The 14,820-nt window shown below is 43.3% G+C and overlaps 2 protein-coding genes across 3 annotated transcripts in view; both read left to right on the forward strand.

The window, feature by feature from the left end:
• Nucleotides 1-5,008, forward strand: part of LAPTM4B (lysosomal protein transmembrane 4 beta) — a 52,141-nt gene extending 47,133 nt beyond the window's left edge. Inside the window, exons 7-8 of one of the 2 annotated variants that reach the window (XM_035126285.3) lie at nt 667-714; nt 1,499-5,008. In XM_035126285.3, the coding sequence (XP_034982176.2) occupies nt 667-675 (9 nt within the window). In that variant the 3' untranslated portion in view covers nt 676-714; nt 1,499-5,008. The remainder of the gene's footprint in view (nt 1-666; nt 715-1,498) is intronic. The other variant, XM_035126284.3, reaches the window with a different exon arrangement.
• A 9,118-nt stretch (nt 5,009-14,126) lies between these two features.
• Nucleotides 14,127-14,820, forward strand: part of MATN2 (matrilin 2) — a 55,580-nt gene continuing 54,886 nt past the window's right edge. Inside the window, exon 1 of the mRNA XM_060277695.2 lies at nt 14,127-14,354. The gene's annotated coding sequence lies outside the window, so the exon portion shown is untranslated. The remainder of the gene's footprint in view (nt 14,355-14,820) is intronic.

Raw genomic sequence — 14,820 nt, forward strand, 5'->3', positions numbered from 1 at the left:
ATGACCTGGCCTCTCATGTTTCTCCTAAGCTCTTGACTATTTGCTCCATTACAATGCTTGGCTGAAGGAAACAAAGGTTTGCTGCTGCTGCTGCTAGCTCTTCACAGCTGTGCTGGTGTGGAAGGAATGTCTCCTGAGACAAAACAAGAGGACTGAGAAGCAAATGTCTGATTTTATTTATTTATTTATTTTTAAGTGCAGTTTTGTTTAAACCCAATATGTTTGCAACATGTTGCGTGTGTGCTGCTCTCTCCTTGTTGAATTTAAAGTTTGGAGTTGCTAATCTTTAGAGGTGTTGAGCACAAGTCCAGCCTTAGTAGCACTGATTCTTGAATTGCTCCATCAGCCACCATGAACAAAGGTGTGGCAGGAGGAAAAACAGTGCATCTGCTCAAACCCACAACTGCACTTGGCCTCCGACGCCTATTCCGTTTTCATTATCTTGCTCTTTTCCTTGCCTCCTCACCTCCTTAGCTATGAAGAGCGAGGATTCAGCAGCAGACTCTGGCCCATACTGGGTTCCATTTCCAGACCACTTGTGTACTGCCTGGGTTCTAGCCAACAACAGATGGCAGCTTACACAACCAATATTTCCATTTCCCTGCCCCGGCAGCCCTTAGAAAGCTTGAAGCAACCTACTTGAACGTAGTTGGGTGTGTTTTACAGGACTGCTGAACAGGAGGGTTAGAAACTGCCTGAAGTTGACAACCTTGTGTGAGTAGTGTTAGATTGCTTACCCAATTCACTGTCCAACCAAATTATAGGGTTGCTAGGAAGAAAAACTGGAGCAGTACCATGTACCAATCCTTCAGCCCCTTGAAGGAACAAAAATGGGATACAAATGTATTTATTTATATTACTTTTATATACCACCCTTTTTTCTTCCGAGGAGCTCAAGGTAGTATACATGGTTTTCCTCCTCCCCATTTCCAACTCACAACCACCCTATGACGTAAGGTGATATAATAATAATAATAATAATAATAATAATAATAATAATAATAATAATATATTTGTACCCCGCCCATCTGGCTGGGTTTCCCCAGCCACTCTGGGCGGCTTCCAGCAAAGATTAAAATACAATAAAATGTCACAGATTAATAACTTCCCTAAACAGGGCTGTCTTCAGATGTTTTCTAAATGTCAGGTAGTTGTTTATCTCTGACATCTGATGGGAGGGCGTTCCACAGGGCGTGTGCCACTACCGAGAAGGCCCTCTGCCTGGTTCCCTGTCGCTTTGCTTCTCGCAGTGAGGGAACCACCAGAAGGCCCTCGCCGCTGGACCTCAGTGTCCAGGCAAAATGATGGGGGTGGGGACTCTCCTTCAGGTATACTGGGCCGAGGCCGTTGAGGACTTTAAAGGTCAGCACCAGCACTTTGAATTGTGCTCGGAAACGTACTGAGGCTGAGAGCCAGAAAACTTGGTAATGGATTTGCATGAGTCTTTGTGGAATTTTACATTTTCAACACTGACCTTTTCCTTTTTGCTTCTCCCCAGGTGCTGCTGCCGCCCTATGATGATCCTGCAAATGGCGCTGCCAAAGAGCCCCCACCCCCTTATGTGTCTGCATGAGGAGCCGTGTGTGTGAGCGAGTGTGTGTGTGTGTGCGTGAAATGTACCTAAAGAACAAATAGCTTTACTTTTCACGACACCTGAGCAATAGATTCTTTCATTTTTCAGGACAGGTGTATTATCTCCCAGGTTGTCTTTATTGCTATTTTGCTGTAGATTATTCAAAAGAAAAACCTATTTGCCTAAAGCAGCATTGAACTGGCTTGAGAACCATTTTGATTAGCTAAAGTGATAATCGTTGCAATGTAGGTTTGTTTTGGGGTGGTTTTATTTCACATCTTCTCCTGCAAATCTAGAAAATATATAGGGGTATAAACTGTAGAGTGGGAGTTTTGTTTCTCTTGTCTTCTTAATTCCCGGATCATGCCTCAGGCCGTGACATTGTCCTTTAATCCACAATCATAAAACAAAACAGAAGGTGCCCTGAACAGTTGAGTTTATAATTATTTCATCAGGAATATATGGGACCTTTTTAACCAGACTTCTCAGCTGTGGTAGCGAAAGCTTGTGTCTTCAAAGCTCAAAATTTAACAAAGTGGATAGCTACGCTGAGGTTTGAAGAAACAAATTTTCATCGTTCTACAGCAGAGCTGTGGTTGAAAACACAATTCCTTTTATAAAGGTCTAACTCAGCTATTAATAAAAAGGACAAGATTGCTTTGAATTGTGCTCTAAGCGCAAAGGAGCTTTCTGACTGGCTGATCGCTCAGAAATGTGGGCTGATGCAGAGGGCAAATGTGTGTATTGGAGGAGCTCTGGGCATCAAGATTAGATTGAACTTTTTACTACAGAAATTTTGGCTCTTGCAAGCACTTTGACCTACTAACCCCCTGCCCTAGAATAATTGCCCTGTTCAGCTGTAAGTGAGACCACTGGCCCCTTTTTTTGCCCTTCCTCTTACCAGCGGTCTTAATGTGGTTCTCCAGACCAAAACTCCCCTTTTTCAAGTCAACTCCAAATCTGGATCCCTAAGTGGCCTGGTCTGGGGACGTTGAAGTTGCACAGATGTGGCTTTTTCAAGGCATTGCAAATCCTGCCTGCATCCCTGTTGATACTGCAACTATTTTCTGTAACGGGAAGTCTAATGTTAACATCAGTGCCCCATCCATGCTAGGCCTGTTCACTTAGGATGCTTGTAAGGAGTACATCTCTCTCTATATATAGATGCACATTAAAATAGGGGTCTGTATGTATGTGTAAAGGAGAGAGATGAAAAACATGTTTCTGACACATGACATGGATTGACAAATACATTTCCTACTGCTTTCATCTGTGGCCCTAAGATTAATCATAGGAAGCAGAGCTGGAAACATGATAGAGCTGCAGAGCACCACATCATGCATTGTATCAAGATGGTGAACGTAGTCACATCTATGGCAAATTAATGTGCAAGTGGGAAAAAGGGGGGCATAGTCTCAATCCAGATTAGATTTATTATGGAAATTCTTTGTTTCAGCCTTTGGCCAAGTGATTCCTTCTCTTCTTAAGATAGTTCTGATAATTTATTTTGCCTGTTGATGTAATCCCATCCGACAATTGCAAACAATGGGAAGAAACCACTTTGAAATTTCTTTCTTTTCAGTGGAAGACAAGCAAGTGCATAAACCTCCCATTGGAAGCAGTGGTGATTTTAAAATGTTAAACTTTGTATGGATTGTGTGCAGTTTGATTTAAGGCCATGCCATACGTTCTTTTGAGTCGTTGGGTCTGGTAAACAATTAATACCTCTTTGAGTATCCAAAATGTGAACCTTTTCCCATGGGAGTCCGCTTGTAAATATAGCACTTTGGGGACCATATACTAAGGAACACACCAGTTGGGATAAATTATTTCTCCCAGTTGTATCTTTGGGCACAACTCTTTGTGCCCATCAGATATATGTATATCTAGCTTTCTGCTTAAGTGTGAGAATATTTGGTCCTCTTGTTTGCATTTACAAACATTCTAGTGAGATTCATTTGTTAGTGCCCTGTTAAGTATTACTGTGAATTATTAGCATTTCTATAAGTGCTTTAACTTCAAAGCACTGCGCACTCGTTATCTTCTAACCTTACAACAGCCCTGTAAGGTAGATCAGTATTATTACCTTCATGCTGCAGGTGTGGGGCTGAGACTAAGCGTGGCTTGCATAATGGCCAGCTAGTTTGTTCATAGCAGAGTCAAACCTCACATCAGGGACTTCCTGGCTTGTATCCTAAGTCACTGGGAACCAAACTACAAAATAATGCTAGTTGCGTTTTTTAAACAAGCATGCATATCCTGGCCAATCTTACCTTTAAGAGAAGCCTCAGCATGCTCCCAGCCCAGTCCAGAACTGTGCCACTTTTTTTTTTTTTTGCTGAAAATTGTTTCTCTCCTGGTGACTTTTTGCCCTCCAAAGTTCTGTAGTGCTTATTCCAAACAGCACCTTTGGAAAGCAAATAATGGATGTGTGTTTCCAACAGGGAGCCTGCACTGGGTCCCTATTGAGGAACGCATTCCAGGTCAGGGCCTTCAGCTGCTTTTTGTCCAAAAAGAAAGCAGTCGTGTTGAGCAAGCATCACTAGTGTCATGTGTAGTTCAACCGGAGCCACTACACTGTTGGGTTGTGTGCAGAGTGTAGTCCGCTCAACAGCAGATTGTGTCATTGAACCCAGTGGTTGTAGAAGGAAATAGGCCAGGAAGTCCAGTAAGGTCAGCAACAGTATGTTTTACTAGCAGGTAGTAGAAGAACAGTTCTTTAGCGCACTTTTCAATGGGTGTGTGGGTGGGGGTGTGTGTGTGCGCGCACTCATGCACATATATAGGCATCGCCTAGATTCTACATAGCTTGTTGCTGAACAGGTGTTCCTGGCACGTGTGTGTGACGTCATGTGCGTCACACACATGACATCACATGGCACGGCACAGTGCACACATGACATCACATGGTGCAACGGGGCCCGTCACAGCCTCTGAAAGGCCCTGCAAATTGGCCAAGTGATCAAGTGGAGAATAAAGTAAAGGCACCGAAAGCCATGTGACATCTCTCTTCCACCGCGGATGGCTGAAAGGAAATCCTGTGGCCAGGTCACCACTGTGAGTGCCCAAACATCCTGTGCAAACCATTGTTGACTTTATGCTCACCTACCAACTGGGCAATAATATGTTCCAATTTAGTTTATAAACTTATCAGTGCATTGATATGTAACCTTCTCATTGAGTTAAGTAGGTTGGCATGGAGTTTTTGTTTGCTTTGCAAGGCAACATGGAATCTTTGTAGACAGGTTAAATTGTAGGATTTTTTTTTAGCTTTGGCTTACCTGGACCAGAAACCATACTAGGCATTTGTTTGGTTGAGCTATTTAATTTTTGGGGAATATTAAGGAACATATGAAAATAAGTGCTTGTGCATATTTCTCATTCAAATCTTCTGTGTAAACAAATCAGTCTCTAATAAAAAGGGATATTTCCTCATGTCTGTGTATGCCCTTGGTTTGTACAACTAACAATACATCCCCCCCCAATAAAAAGGATTCTAATTTTATATTTATTATTTGCATGCAAATCATAGCCTCGTCTGCTGTTTTGTACTCTGGCCGCTTCCCATCTGTTGCAAAAGAGAAGAGGAAAACCAACTCGGCTCATACTTCAGCATGGAAGTTAGAGTTGAGGGTACTTCCAGGTTCTCTTTTGTCATCACCTGCCTTGCCTCTAACAGTGAAGAGAGAGAAGAGCCTTGGCTGATGATCCAGTGTTGGTTTCTTAACAGAAGTTCAGGGACTGTGCCAAATTAATTTGCAGGACAGAATAGTCTGCATTGTTGTGGGAGTTAAAAAGGACACTTGCCATGGATCAGCCTACTGACCCACAGTTCTGATGCACAGATTTCTGCATATCCTTTGATACACACAGCAATAAAAGCTAAGACCCTGCTGCTGCTGCTGTTTGTTTTTAAACGGACCAACAAAGGTAAGGAATGCACATTCTTCACTCCTATAATTAATCTGCTGTGCTGTGTGCAGTTTGTGGTTATTATTTATTGCATTTGTATACTGACCTTCATCTGAAGATGACAAGGCGCTTCACAACATAAAAACAGAAAATGAGAATACAAAATAAAACATAAAACCAATAATCCCCTATCCCACATAGCAAATGTTTTGCAGTACTTTGCACTCAAATTTAAGCCTTCCAAAGTGTACAGACATTTCCCATCTGCTTTATTGTAACCCTTGATTCTTCTGTTGCTTATATGACCCAGAATTACACTGTACTTTCCCACTCCTGTGTTATACAAGTGTCCATACCATCTCAGTGCAGGTTGGTTTTGGCACTGCTTTCCCCCCAAGCATTTCATTTTAGCATTGCTTCACTTGGGTGTGGGTGGGTGTGTTTTTTTATCAGAATATCAGCAGCTGTAAGTCTCACTGTAAGGATCACACTTCCTTTGAGAAGGTGAAGGCGAAATATATGGAGTCACTTTGCAATATATATGTCTGATACATTGGCCTGAGGGGACAGTAGCTAAATGCTGATCAATGTCTGCATGGTTTGGCACAGTTTTAATTCCACATCTCAATTTAAGATTGCCACTCTGTTCACTACACCACATGGGCAGATTTAACATAGAAACCTAGGAAGCATACTAAAAAATACATAGTTGAGTGTTAGGTGGGCAGATGTGCAAAGCAGTCAAGAACTATGCCTGTAAAAGTAGCCCTATACACTGGCTCGCATTTGATGGGTCTTTTAAAATAATTTTGCTGTATTGCACTTCTGCCTTGAATGGCAAATCTATTCTTCCTATTGTTTCATAGGAAATGCAGGCAATACATATGCTATTGCTTGAGACCAGCAGAAAATATTTTATGGCGGCCCAAATAATCAACAAGACTTTCTTACACCCTGGTACAGAACAAAGCTGGTTTTATATTTCATGTTTCTCGTAATAGGTTTCAATTTTTGTTAACTTGCAAACTGCTAAGACAACTTCGGTTCTTGGATGGTAGATAAATATTGAAAATAAATAACATTAGAACCTTAAAATTATTATGAAACGGTAAAGCTACAAAAGCTGAACTGCATACTTGCACATACACATCGAGAATCCTGGGCACCATAGTTTATTCCTTACAGAATTAGACTTCCCAGCACCTTCAAACTACAGTTCCCAGGCTTCACACAGGGGTGGGGGAGAATGTGCTTTCAATATATGGTGCATAAGCAGCCTAGGTAGCTATAGACATGGATTCAAGAGTGCATTGTGTGGGTTTGTATACTGTGTCCCTCCAGTTTCCATCGTTTTGCCTCTCAGTCGCCCAAGCCACACCCATGCTGTTTCCAAAGGTCCCCTGGCCCTTGGGAGTGTTTTTTCAGGAGCAGAGCGAGGGTGAAGAAAGCACCATTGCCTGAGAGGAGTTATGCTCATGCCATGAGTAGGAACAGAGTGCTTTGGGAAGAATCCTGCTGGATCCAAATGCACAGACAGTGGCTCTACTTCGACAAAAATATAATCTTTCTTGGATGAACTTTCTAGGGAAAGGACAGCTACTTTGAGAAAGGAATGCAAAAAATGTTGAAATAGTGGTGTGACAACGGAAAAGATCTGATGCCAATCAAAATATCAGTTGCTCAGAATTTCATCTTTGATGAGGCTGTTAAGTGGTCATGTGTTACCAAGATTTAGCAAGACAGGCATCTTGGCTGCGACCTCTGAGACTATTCTAGCAAGGTAATCAGTTTAGCAACAGGTGTCAGGAAAGAGTTGGGAATTGTGTCTTAACAATGCATTGTCCTGAATGAAGTGTCCAGTGTCTGGTTTGTATGTTACTAGATCATGCAAATGGACTGCACAGTTGCTTCTAGAAAATTCAATCTGCTGCCTCGTTTTTAAAGTGAGTTTCTCCGCTAGGAGCAATGAAAATTAAAGCACTACCAGCATCTTAACTCATAATATTAAAAGCTGTAAAATAGCGTCTGACACCATTCAAAGGGCATTTTGGCTCCAATACATCTGTCTGGACATCCTTGGATTTCAACCAAAAAGCTTCTGCAAAACTAGCCAGCTTTTTGTTTTATTAATTCAGCTGGATTTGGAGATGCCAGATCTGTGACCTTTTGCATCCATGTCCTGTCTTATGGATAAGATCCTGGACCACTGGGATGACAGCACTGTTGCTCAGCCAAGAAATATAAAACTACTTGGAAGTACAAGCAAACACTATAAACACACATTTTATCTTGACACTTACCTGAAACAGCTGTTTGTTTTGTATAAGTTATTAAGGCACAATTAAATGCAATGGGCTCTATGTATATGAATTTGTGTGTGCATTACAGTAGCCCTTTTTTAACTAACAAAAAAAACACTTTCATACAATTCCTATATGGCCATTGAAGGCAGAGGTTTAAGCCAATGGCCCTGATATTTACATGAGGGAGTAAATGTAGCTACTGGAAAAGGTGTTATTTAGCCTGCTCCCGCAGGTTCGTCTTATATTCTAAAGGTTGAGCATTTGCCAGGACCTCAGGTTCAGCAGAGGGCCCACCACCTTCCATTCTATCATTCCTACTCTGCAGAGTATCCAAAAGGATCACATGAAGATTAATAAAATTTTTGTTCTGAATCTTTCAGGTTCAAGGAACTCACTAAGAGTGCCATGGCTAAGGACCTCCAAAATCCTGGAGCCAGTATTGGAGGCCAAACAGGCATTTCTTTACATGCCACTAACAAGGAGTTGGGGGATTTGAGACTTTCCAAGAGCCATATCCCAATGGTCACTCATCTGCTCTTGCATGTCTTGGGGTCAGTCCCCAGCATCTATGAAGTGTAGGTGGGTTCTCACAAGGCAAGACACAGTGATAATACCAAGAATCTTCATTGAACTACATAACTGGGAAACAGAGGCAAAACAACTACTGTACTTATATACATTTCTGAAAGCCTGGGCCACTCCCACTCCCAACATGATTGGCTGTCTACACTTCCAAACTGCGAATAACAACTCAAGTTCAAGGGTCAATGGCAGAGGCCCAAATCCTGAAATGTTCTGTGACTGGACAACATGTATCGAATCAGAATACAGGAGCTCAGATTCCTTAGTCAAGCTCAGGCAAACACAGACCACTGAATACATAACAATCTACAAATAGAGCTGGAAGAACTGTCTGAAATCATGGAAAGGCACTGCCAGTCAGTGTAGACTGAGTTAGATAAACAAAGTTAAACTCAGAAGGCAGCTTCTTAGGTTCCAGTTTGGTTGGTGCTCCCACTTTTCTACTTACCTCGCAACCTGAACTCAAGCAACTAGTCCCTTCTCTTTCGCCTTCTATTGTTGTTTAGTCATTTAGTCGTGTCCGACTCTTCGTGACCCCATGAACCAGAGCACTCCAGGCACTCCTGTCTTCCACTGCCTCCCGTAGTTTGGTCAGACTCATGTTGGTAGCTTTGAGAACACTGTCCAACCATTGATGCACTGGGCTGCATCAATAGGAGTATAGCATCTAGATCAAGGGAAGTAATAGTACCACTGTATTTTGCTCTGGTCAGACCTCACCTGGAGTACTGTGTCCAGTTCTGGGCACCACAGTTCAAGAAGGATACAGACAAAGCTGGAATGTGTCCAGAAGAGGGCAACCAAAATGGTCAAAGGCCTGGAAACGATGCCGTATGAGGAATGGCTTAGGGAGCTGGGTATGTTTAGCCTGGAGAAGAGAAGGTTAAGGGGTGATATGATAGCCATGTTCAAATATATAAAAGGATGTCATATAGAGGAGGGAGAAAGATTGTTTTCTGCTGCTCCAGAGAAGCGAACAACACAGAGCAATGGATTCAAACTACAAGAAAGAAGATTCCACCTAAACATTAGGAAGAACTTCCTGACAGTAAGAGCTGTTCGGCAGTGGAATTTGCTACCAAGGAGTGTGGTGGAGTCTCTCCTTCTTTGGAGGTCTTTGAGCAGAGGCTTGACAGGCATATGTCAAGAATGCTTTGATGGTGTTTCCTGCTTGGCAGGGGGTTGGACTAGATGGCCCTTGTGGTCTCTTCCAACTCTATGATTCTATAATTCTATAATCTCGTCCTCTGTCGTCCCCTTCTCCTAGTGCCCTCAATCTTTCCCAACATCAGGGTCTTTTCTAGAGAGTCTTCTCTTCTCATGAGGTGGCCAAAGTATTGGAGCCTCAGCTTCACGATCTGTCCTTCCAGTGAGCACTCAGGGCTGATTTCCTTCAGAATGGATAGGTTTGATCTTCTTGCAGTCCATGGGACTCTCAAGAGTCTCCTCTAGCACCATAATTCAAAAGCATCAATTCTTCGATGATCAGCCTTCTTTATGGTCCAGCTCTCACTTCCATACATCACTACTGGGAAAACCATAGCTTGAACTATACGGACCTTTGTTGGCAAGGTGATGGCTCTGCTTTTTAAGATGCTGTCTAGGTTTGTCACTGCTTTTCTCCCAAGAAGCGGGTGTCTTTTAATTTTGTGACTGCTGTCACCACCTGCAGTGATCATGGAAACCAAGAAAGTAAAATCTCTCACTGCCTCCATTTCTTCCCCTTCTATTTGCCAGGAGGTGATGAGACCAGTGGCCATTATCTTTTTTTTTTTATGTTGAGCTTCAGACCATATTTTGCGCTCTCCTCTTTCACCCTCATTAAAAGGTTCTTTAATTCCTCCTCACTTTCTGCCATCAAGGTTGTGTCATCAGCATATCTGAGGTTGTTTATATTTTTTCCGGCAATCTTAATTCCGGCTTGGGATTCATCCAGTCCTGCCTTTCGCATGATGAATTCTGTATATAAGTTAAATAAGCAGGGAGACAATATACAACCTTGTCGTACTCCTTTCCGAATTTTGAACCAATCAGTTATTCCATATCCAGTTCTAACTGTAGCTTCTTGTTCCACATAGAGATTTCTCAGGAGACAGATGAGGCCTTCTATTAATGCTGGGCAATCTGGTTCATGAAAGATAGCTCAGTTGGTAGAGCATGAGACTCTTAATCTTAGGGTTGTGGGTTTGAGCCCCATGTTGGGCAAAAGATTCCTGCATTGCAGGAGGTTGAACCAAATGATCATTGTGGTCCCTTCCAACATGATTCTATGGTGTATTTCCTGGCTTTTTCTTCCCCATCCTCCTTTTTTCCTTAACTGTTCCTGAGCATCAGAAATATAGGCTCTCAAAGGTTGTTGCAAAGGGAACTTTCCTACTGTCTGCAGCTGCAGCAAAAATGTTTTCTTTCTTCACTTCCCAATGTGTGCACCATCTTGCCATAAAAAGCAGCGCCCTTACAAACAGCTGGAGTTCTCAAGAAATAAAAGACAGTATTTGTGCTACTGACATTCTGATCCCGCCCCCTTGAAGTGAGATTTCTTGCAGCCAGTTCGAAAAAACTAAACAATTAATATTGGTAAGGTGTTCTGCATCTGCCCCTTTATTTGTCCTAAGAGACAGCAAGCGGCTTATGATTGGAATCAGATTGGCAAAGGTCGTGACATCTTTATGATATTTACTGGAGAAACAAGCTGAAGAGATTACATCAATTGGGGTAGGATTCCAAGAGAGTTACTTATTTCAATAACTTGAATGTCTGGAATCCTGGAGATTCTACATTGTTTTTCTTTGAAGAGTTGCATTTGTTTTGGTGAAATGGAACCATGTCAAATTCAGATTGCCCACGCTATGCTTTAAATGTCTGAGCAATATTTGGATGACCCAGTGATTATTCTTCTGTTTAATTTAAGATTGCTAGTTTCAATTTTTTAATAAAATAAAAATATTCAATATGAAAACGACCAAAGATTCAGGTGTTTGCTTAGAACTATGAGAATCAATTTCTTCTTGGTGCTGAGATATGATTGATATAAATGTTTTTATATATTTTACTTTACCTTTATGTTTACAGAATCAATGTTATACCAACTTATTCCTACTACAATATTTTTCACATTTTCTCATTTCTAGACTGCATTTGTAGTGGTTGTAAGCTAGTTATAGTAGTGATAATAATTTTAATATTCATATGCCAGCCATTTGACTGCCTCCAACGAAAATATTAAGTCATATGTCCACCTTACTCAAAGTGAGTTTATGCATCTCCATCCACTGCAATAAGCTTTGATTACAATTGCAGCTGGCCACACAATGTAAGAGAAAAAGTAATAGGAAAGGTGATATCATTTATTGTATCAACTTTTATTGGTTGGAATGGAACATGTTGTATTTTGCCAGAATTCAGTTTCAGATAAAATGAAAAGCAGAACACACACACACACACACCACACATACATACACATACATACACATTACCTTACATACAAAGCAAGTTGGGTTTTTCTGCCACTAAAGATAAAAACTATTTAACCTCTTAAAGTGGTTTAAGGGGCAATCCTATGGCAATATCTGTTGGTACGTATAAACCTCGCTGGGCTTCTGAACCAACTTGGAAAACGCCAGGCAGCTGCGTTCTCCCCCAGAAGCGACCCTCCGGATGATGCATCACTCTTCTTTCCCGATGAGCTTCTGCAACATATATCCGAAGATACATGCACACAATACGATAGCAGAGTGCAAGCAGAAGCTAGGCTTTGGAGGTGTGGAATCTAAGCTACTTTATTATATAACAAGTGTTACAGAACAAAGGAACATGGCTCCTTTGCAATAGTACAAGATAACGGAACAGTGTAACTGAACTTCGGTTCTCATGACTACAACCGTATGGAATGTCAACACAGACATGTGATGAAAGCAATCACACATCCTGCAACGGAGGAATGAAATCCCAACAATATCTTGGTGCAGCCTGGTGTTAAATCTCCAGCCTCATCTCAGCCCAAAATACCCCAGTGCAACTTGTTCTTTCATCCAGGGCTCAGATGAGGTTGGCTGAGCTGAGGCTGGTGTAAAGTCTTGAAAAGGGGGCATTTAGGGATGGGGCAGGGACGGGACTACACTGGATCCTAAACCCATTCAGCTTGGTTACTTTACCTGGAAGTACAGCAGGGAACACCACCATTTTAAACACTTATTTTCCCTCTGCCAAGCTTAGGCAGAGCAGCAGTGCTGCTAAACAGAATTTGGATCTGGTGTAACTTTACTTTGGCTTAACTTCAGCTTTAGGCCAGTTTCATGTGCATATGAGTGCTCCCTAAACTATTTAGTGAGAGATCTATCACACATGCAGATTGTCTGAATAACCCCAAACCCAATGATCCATTATTTGTGGAAACCAACATTTCACTCCCTGGTGGTACCGTTATGCCCCTGAGGGTTGAGGACCCTTGGAAATGATGTGGGGTCATCTGAATTAATGACGCATGAAAAGCAAACACTGATTTGTGGAAACAATGTTAAGTGTCTCTTGGGAAAAGGTCCTAAGACTTAGGGCTGATGAAGATATCAGGTGAACTGAAAAGCTTGCACGCTATTTGGCAACATTTTGATTGGTCTAATAAAGGTACCAAGCCCAATTCAAGGTGTTGGTAAAGGTAAAGGTAAAGGGACCCCTGACCATTAGGTCCAGTCGTGACCGACTCTGGGGTTGCGCACTCATCTCGCATTATTGGCCAAGGGAGCCGGCGTATAGCTTCCAGGTCATGTGGCCAGCATGACAAAGCTGCTTCTGGAGAACCAGCGCAGCACATGGAAACGCCGTTTACCTTCCCGCTGTAGCGGTTCCTATTTATCTACTTGCATTTTGACATGCTTTCGAACTGCTAGGTTGGCAGGAGCTGGGACCAAGCAACGGGAGCTCACCCCGTCACAGGGATTCGAACCGCCGACCTTCTGATCAGCAAGCCCTAGGCTCAGTGGTTTAACCACAGCGCCACCTGGGTCACCTGGTTTAACCACAGCGCCACCTTTGTACTGGTGTACAAAGCCCTACATGCCTTCCAATGTGTATTCCAAGGTGAGAAGGGGGTGCCCAGCTCTTCATCCCGTTCCCATCAACAGGCAACTCGAGACAGGGTCTTCTCGGTGGTGGCCCCTCAATTGTGGCACACACACACACACACACCAGAAGTGCAATTGTCCTCCACACTTCCCATTTTTAGTTGTCACTTCAGTACATTTCTGTTTCCCCAGGCATTTCAGATATACAGTATATTTGCTCTGGGATCTAGGACTGCCCTGGTTGAGCCTGTTATCCTCTGCCATTGCGTTTAGTTTTGAAACATTGCTTCAATTACTGTATATAAATGGTTGCATGTTCAAGATGTTGTGCGCCACCTTGGGCTTCTTTGGCCAGAAAAATGCTATACAAATATAAAAAAAAATTAATATTGCCTTATTGTGTATTTTGGCTTGTTTTAATGGGCCAACACAGCAATGTTTTACTTCTTTATGCTCAAAACCAAAACTACTGATTTCAAAGGTCCTGCTCCTTTTCAGTTGCATAATCGAGAAAATTAGAATGATGGGTCTCTGAGGAGGGAGTCCAAAGGCATAAACTGGCGCCGCAGAAAGAGAGGGGAGACTTCGACCTCCGCTTTCTGGACCACCAGTCAGTTACCGGGGCGGCGGCAGCCAGCGCTCGCCCACCCCCTTCCCTTCCCTACCGCCGCCCGGCAATGCGGCAGGGCTTGGCTGGCTCTCCCGCCGTCTCCTCCCCTTCCCCGCTCAGCGCCCTCTCCGGGATGGGACGGGGAGGCGACTGCACCGCCGGCTTCCCCCTTCCGTCCTCCTTGGCTGCCGAGCCGGAGCCGCGCTGCCAGGAGGGCCCCTCTCCTCCTCCTCCTCTTCCTCCTCGGGACGCGCGCTGCCTGCTGCTCTCCGGGTTTTCGGGGCTGAAGCCGCAGCGCCTGAGAAGAGAGTCAGGTAAGAACCGTCGCCGGAGGAGGGCTGCCTTTCCTTTTGGCGCTAGCTGCTGTCCCGGACCTGAGGCGTGAATGGCAGGGGGCATGCCCAACAGGTAGATCGTGATCTACCGGTAGCTCACTGGACGTCTGTGGTAGATCACCGGTAGATCAGTGGCTCCCCCCAAAGAAGCTAAAAAACTTTGACTCCTCTGAAAAAAAACTCAACATCTTTGCCCTGCACCCCTAAAATGACCTGAACCACCAAAACCAGGGCTTTCCTTCCTAAAAAAAATGCTCAAAAGCTTTGACCTGAACCCCCCAAAAGGGGGTAGATCACTGCCAGCTTTTAACTGTGAGTAGATCACAGTCTCTTGGAAGTTGGCCACCCCTGCAGAATAAGCATTATCAGGGGAGCAAGGCTTTCACAGAATCCTAATACATATCTGTGACTGAATGCAGAGGGACTGAGGGGAGGGGAGCGGGAA

Source organism: Zootoca vivipara, chromosome 8 (assembly GCF_965207765.1).
Source record: "Zootoca vivipara chromosome 8, rZooViv2.hap1.1, whole genome shotgun sequence".
Taxonomy (NCBI): Eukaryota; Metazoa; Chordata; class Lepidosauria; order Squamata; family Lacertidae; genus Zootoca; species Zootoca vivipara.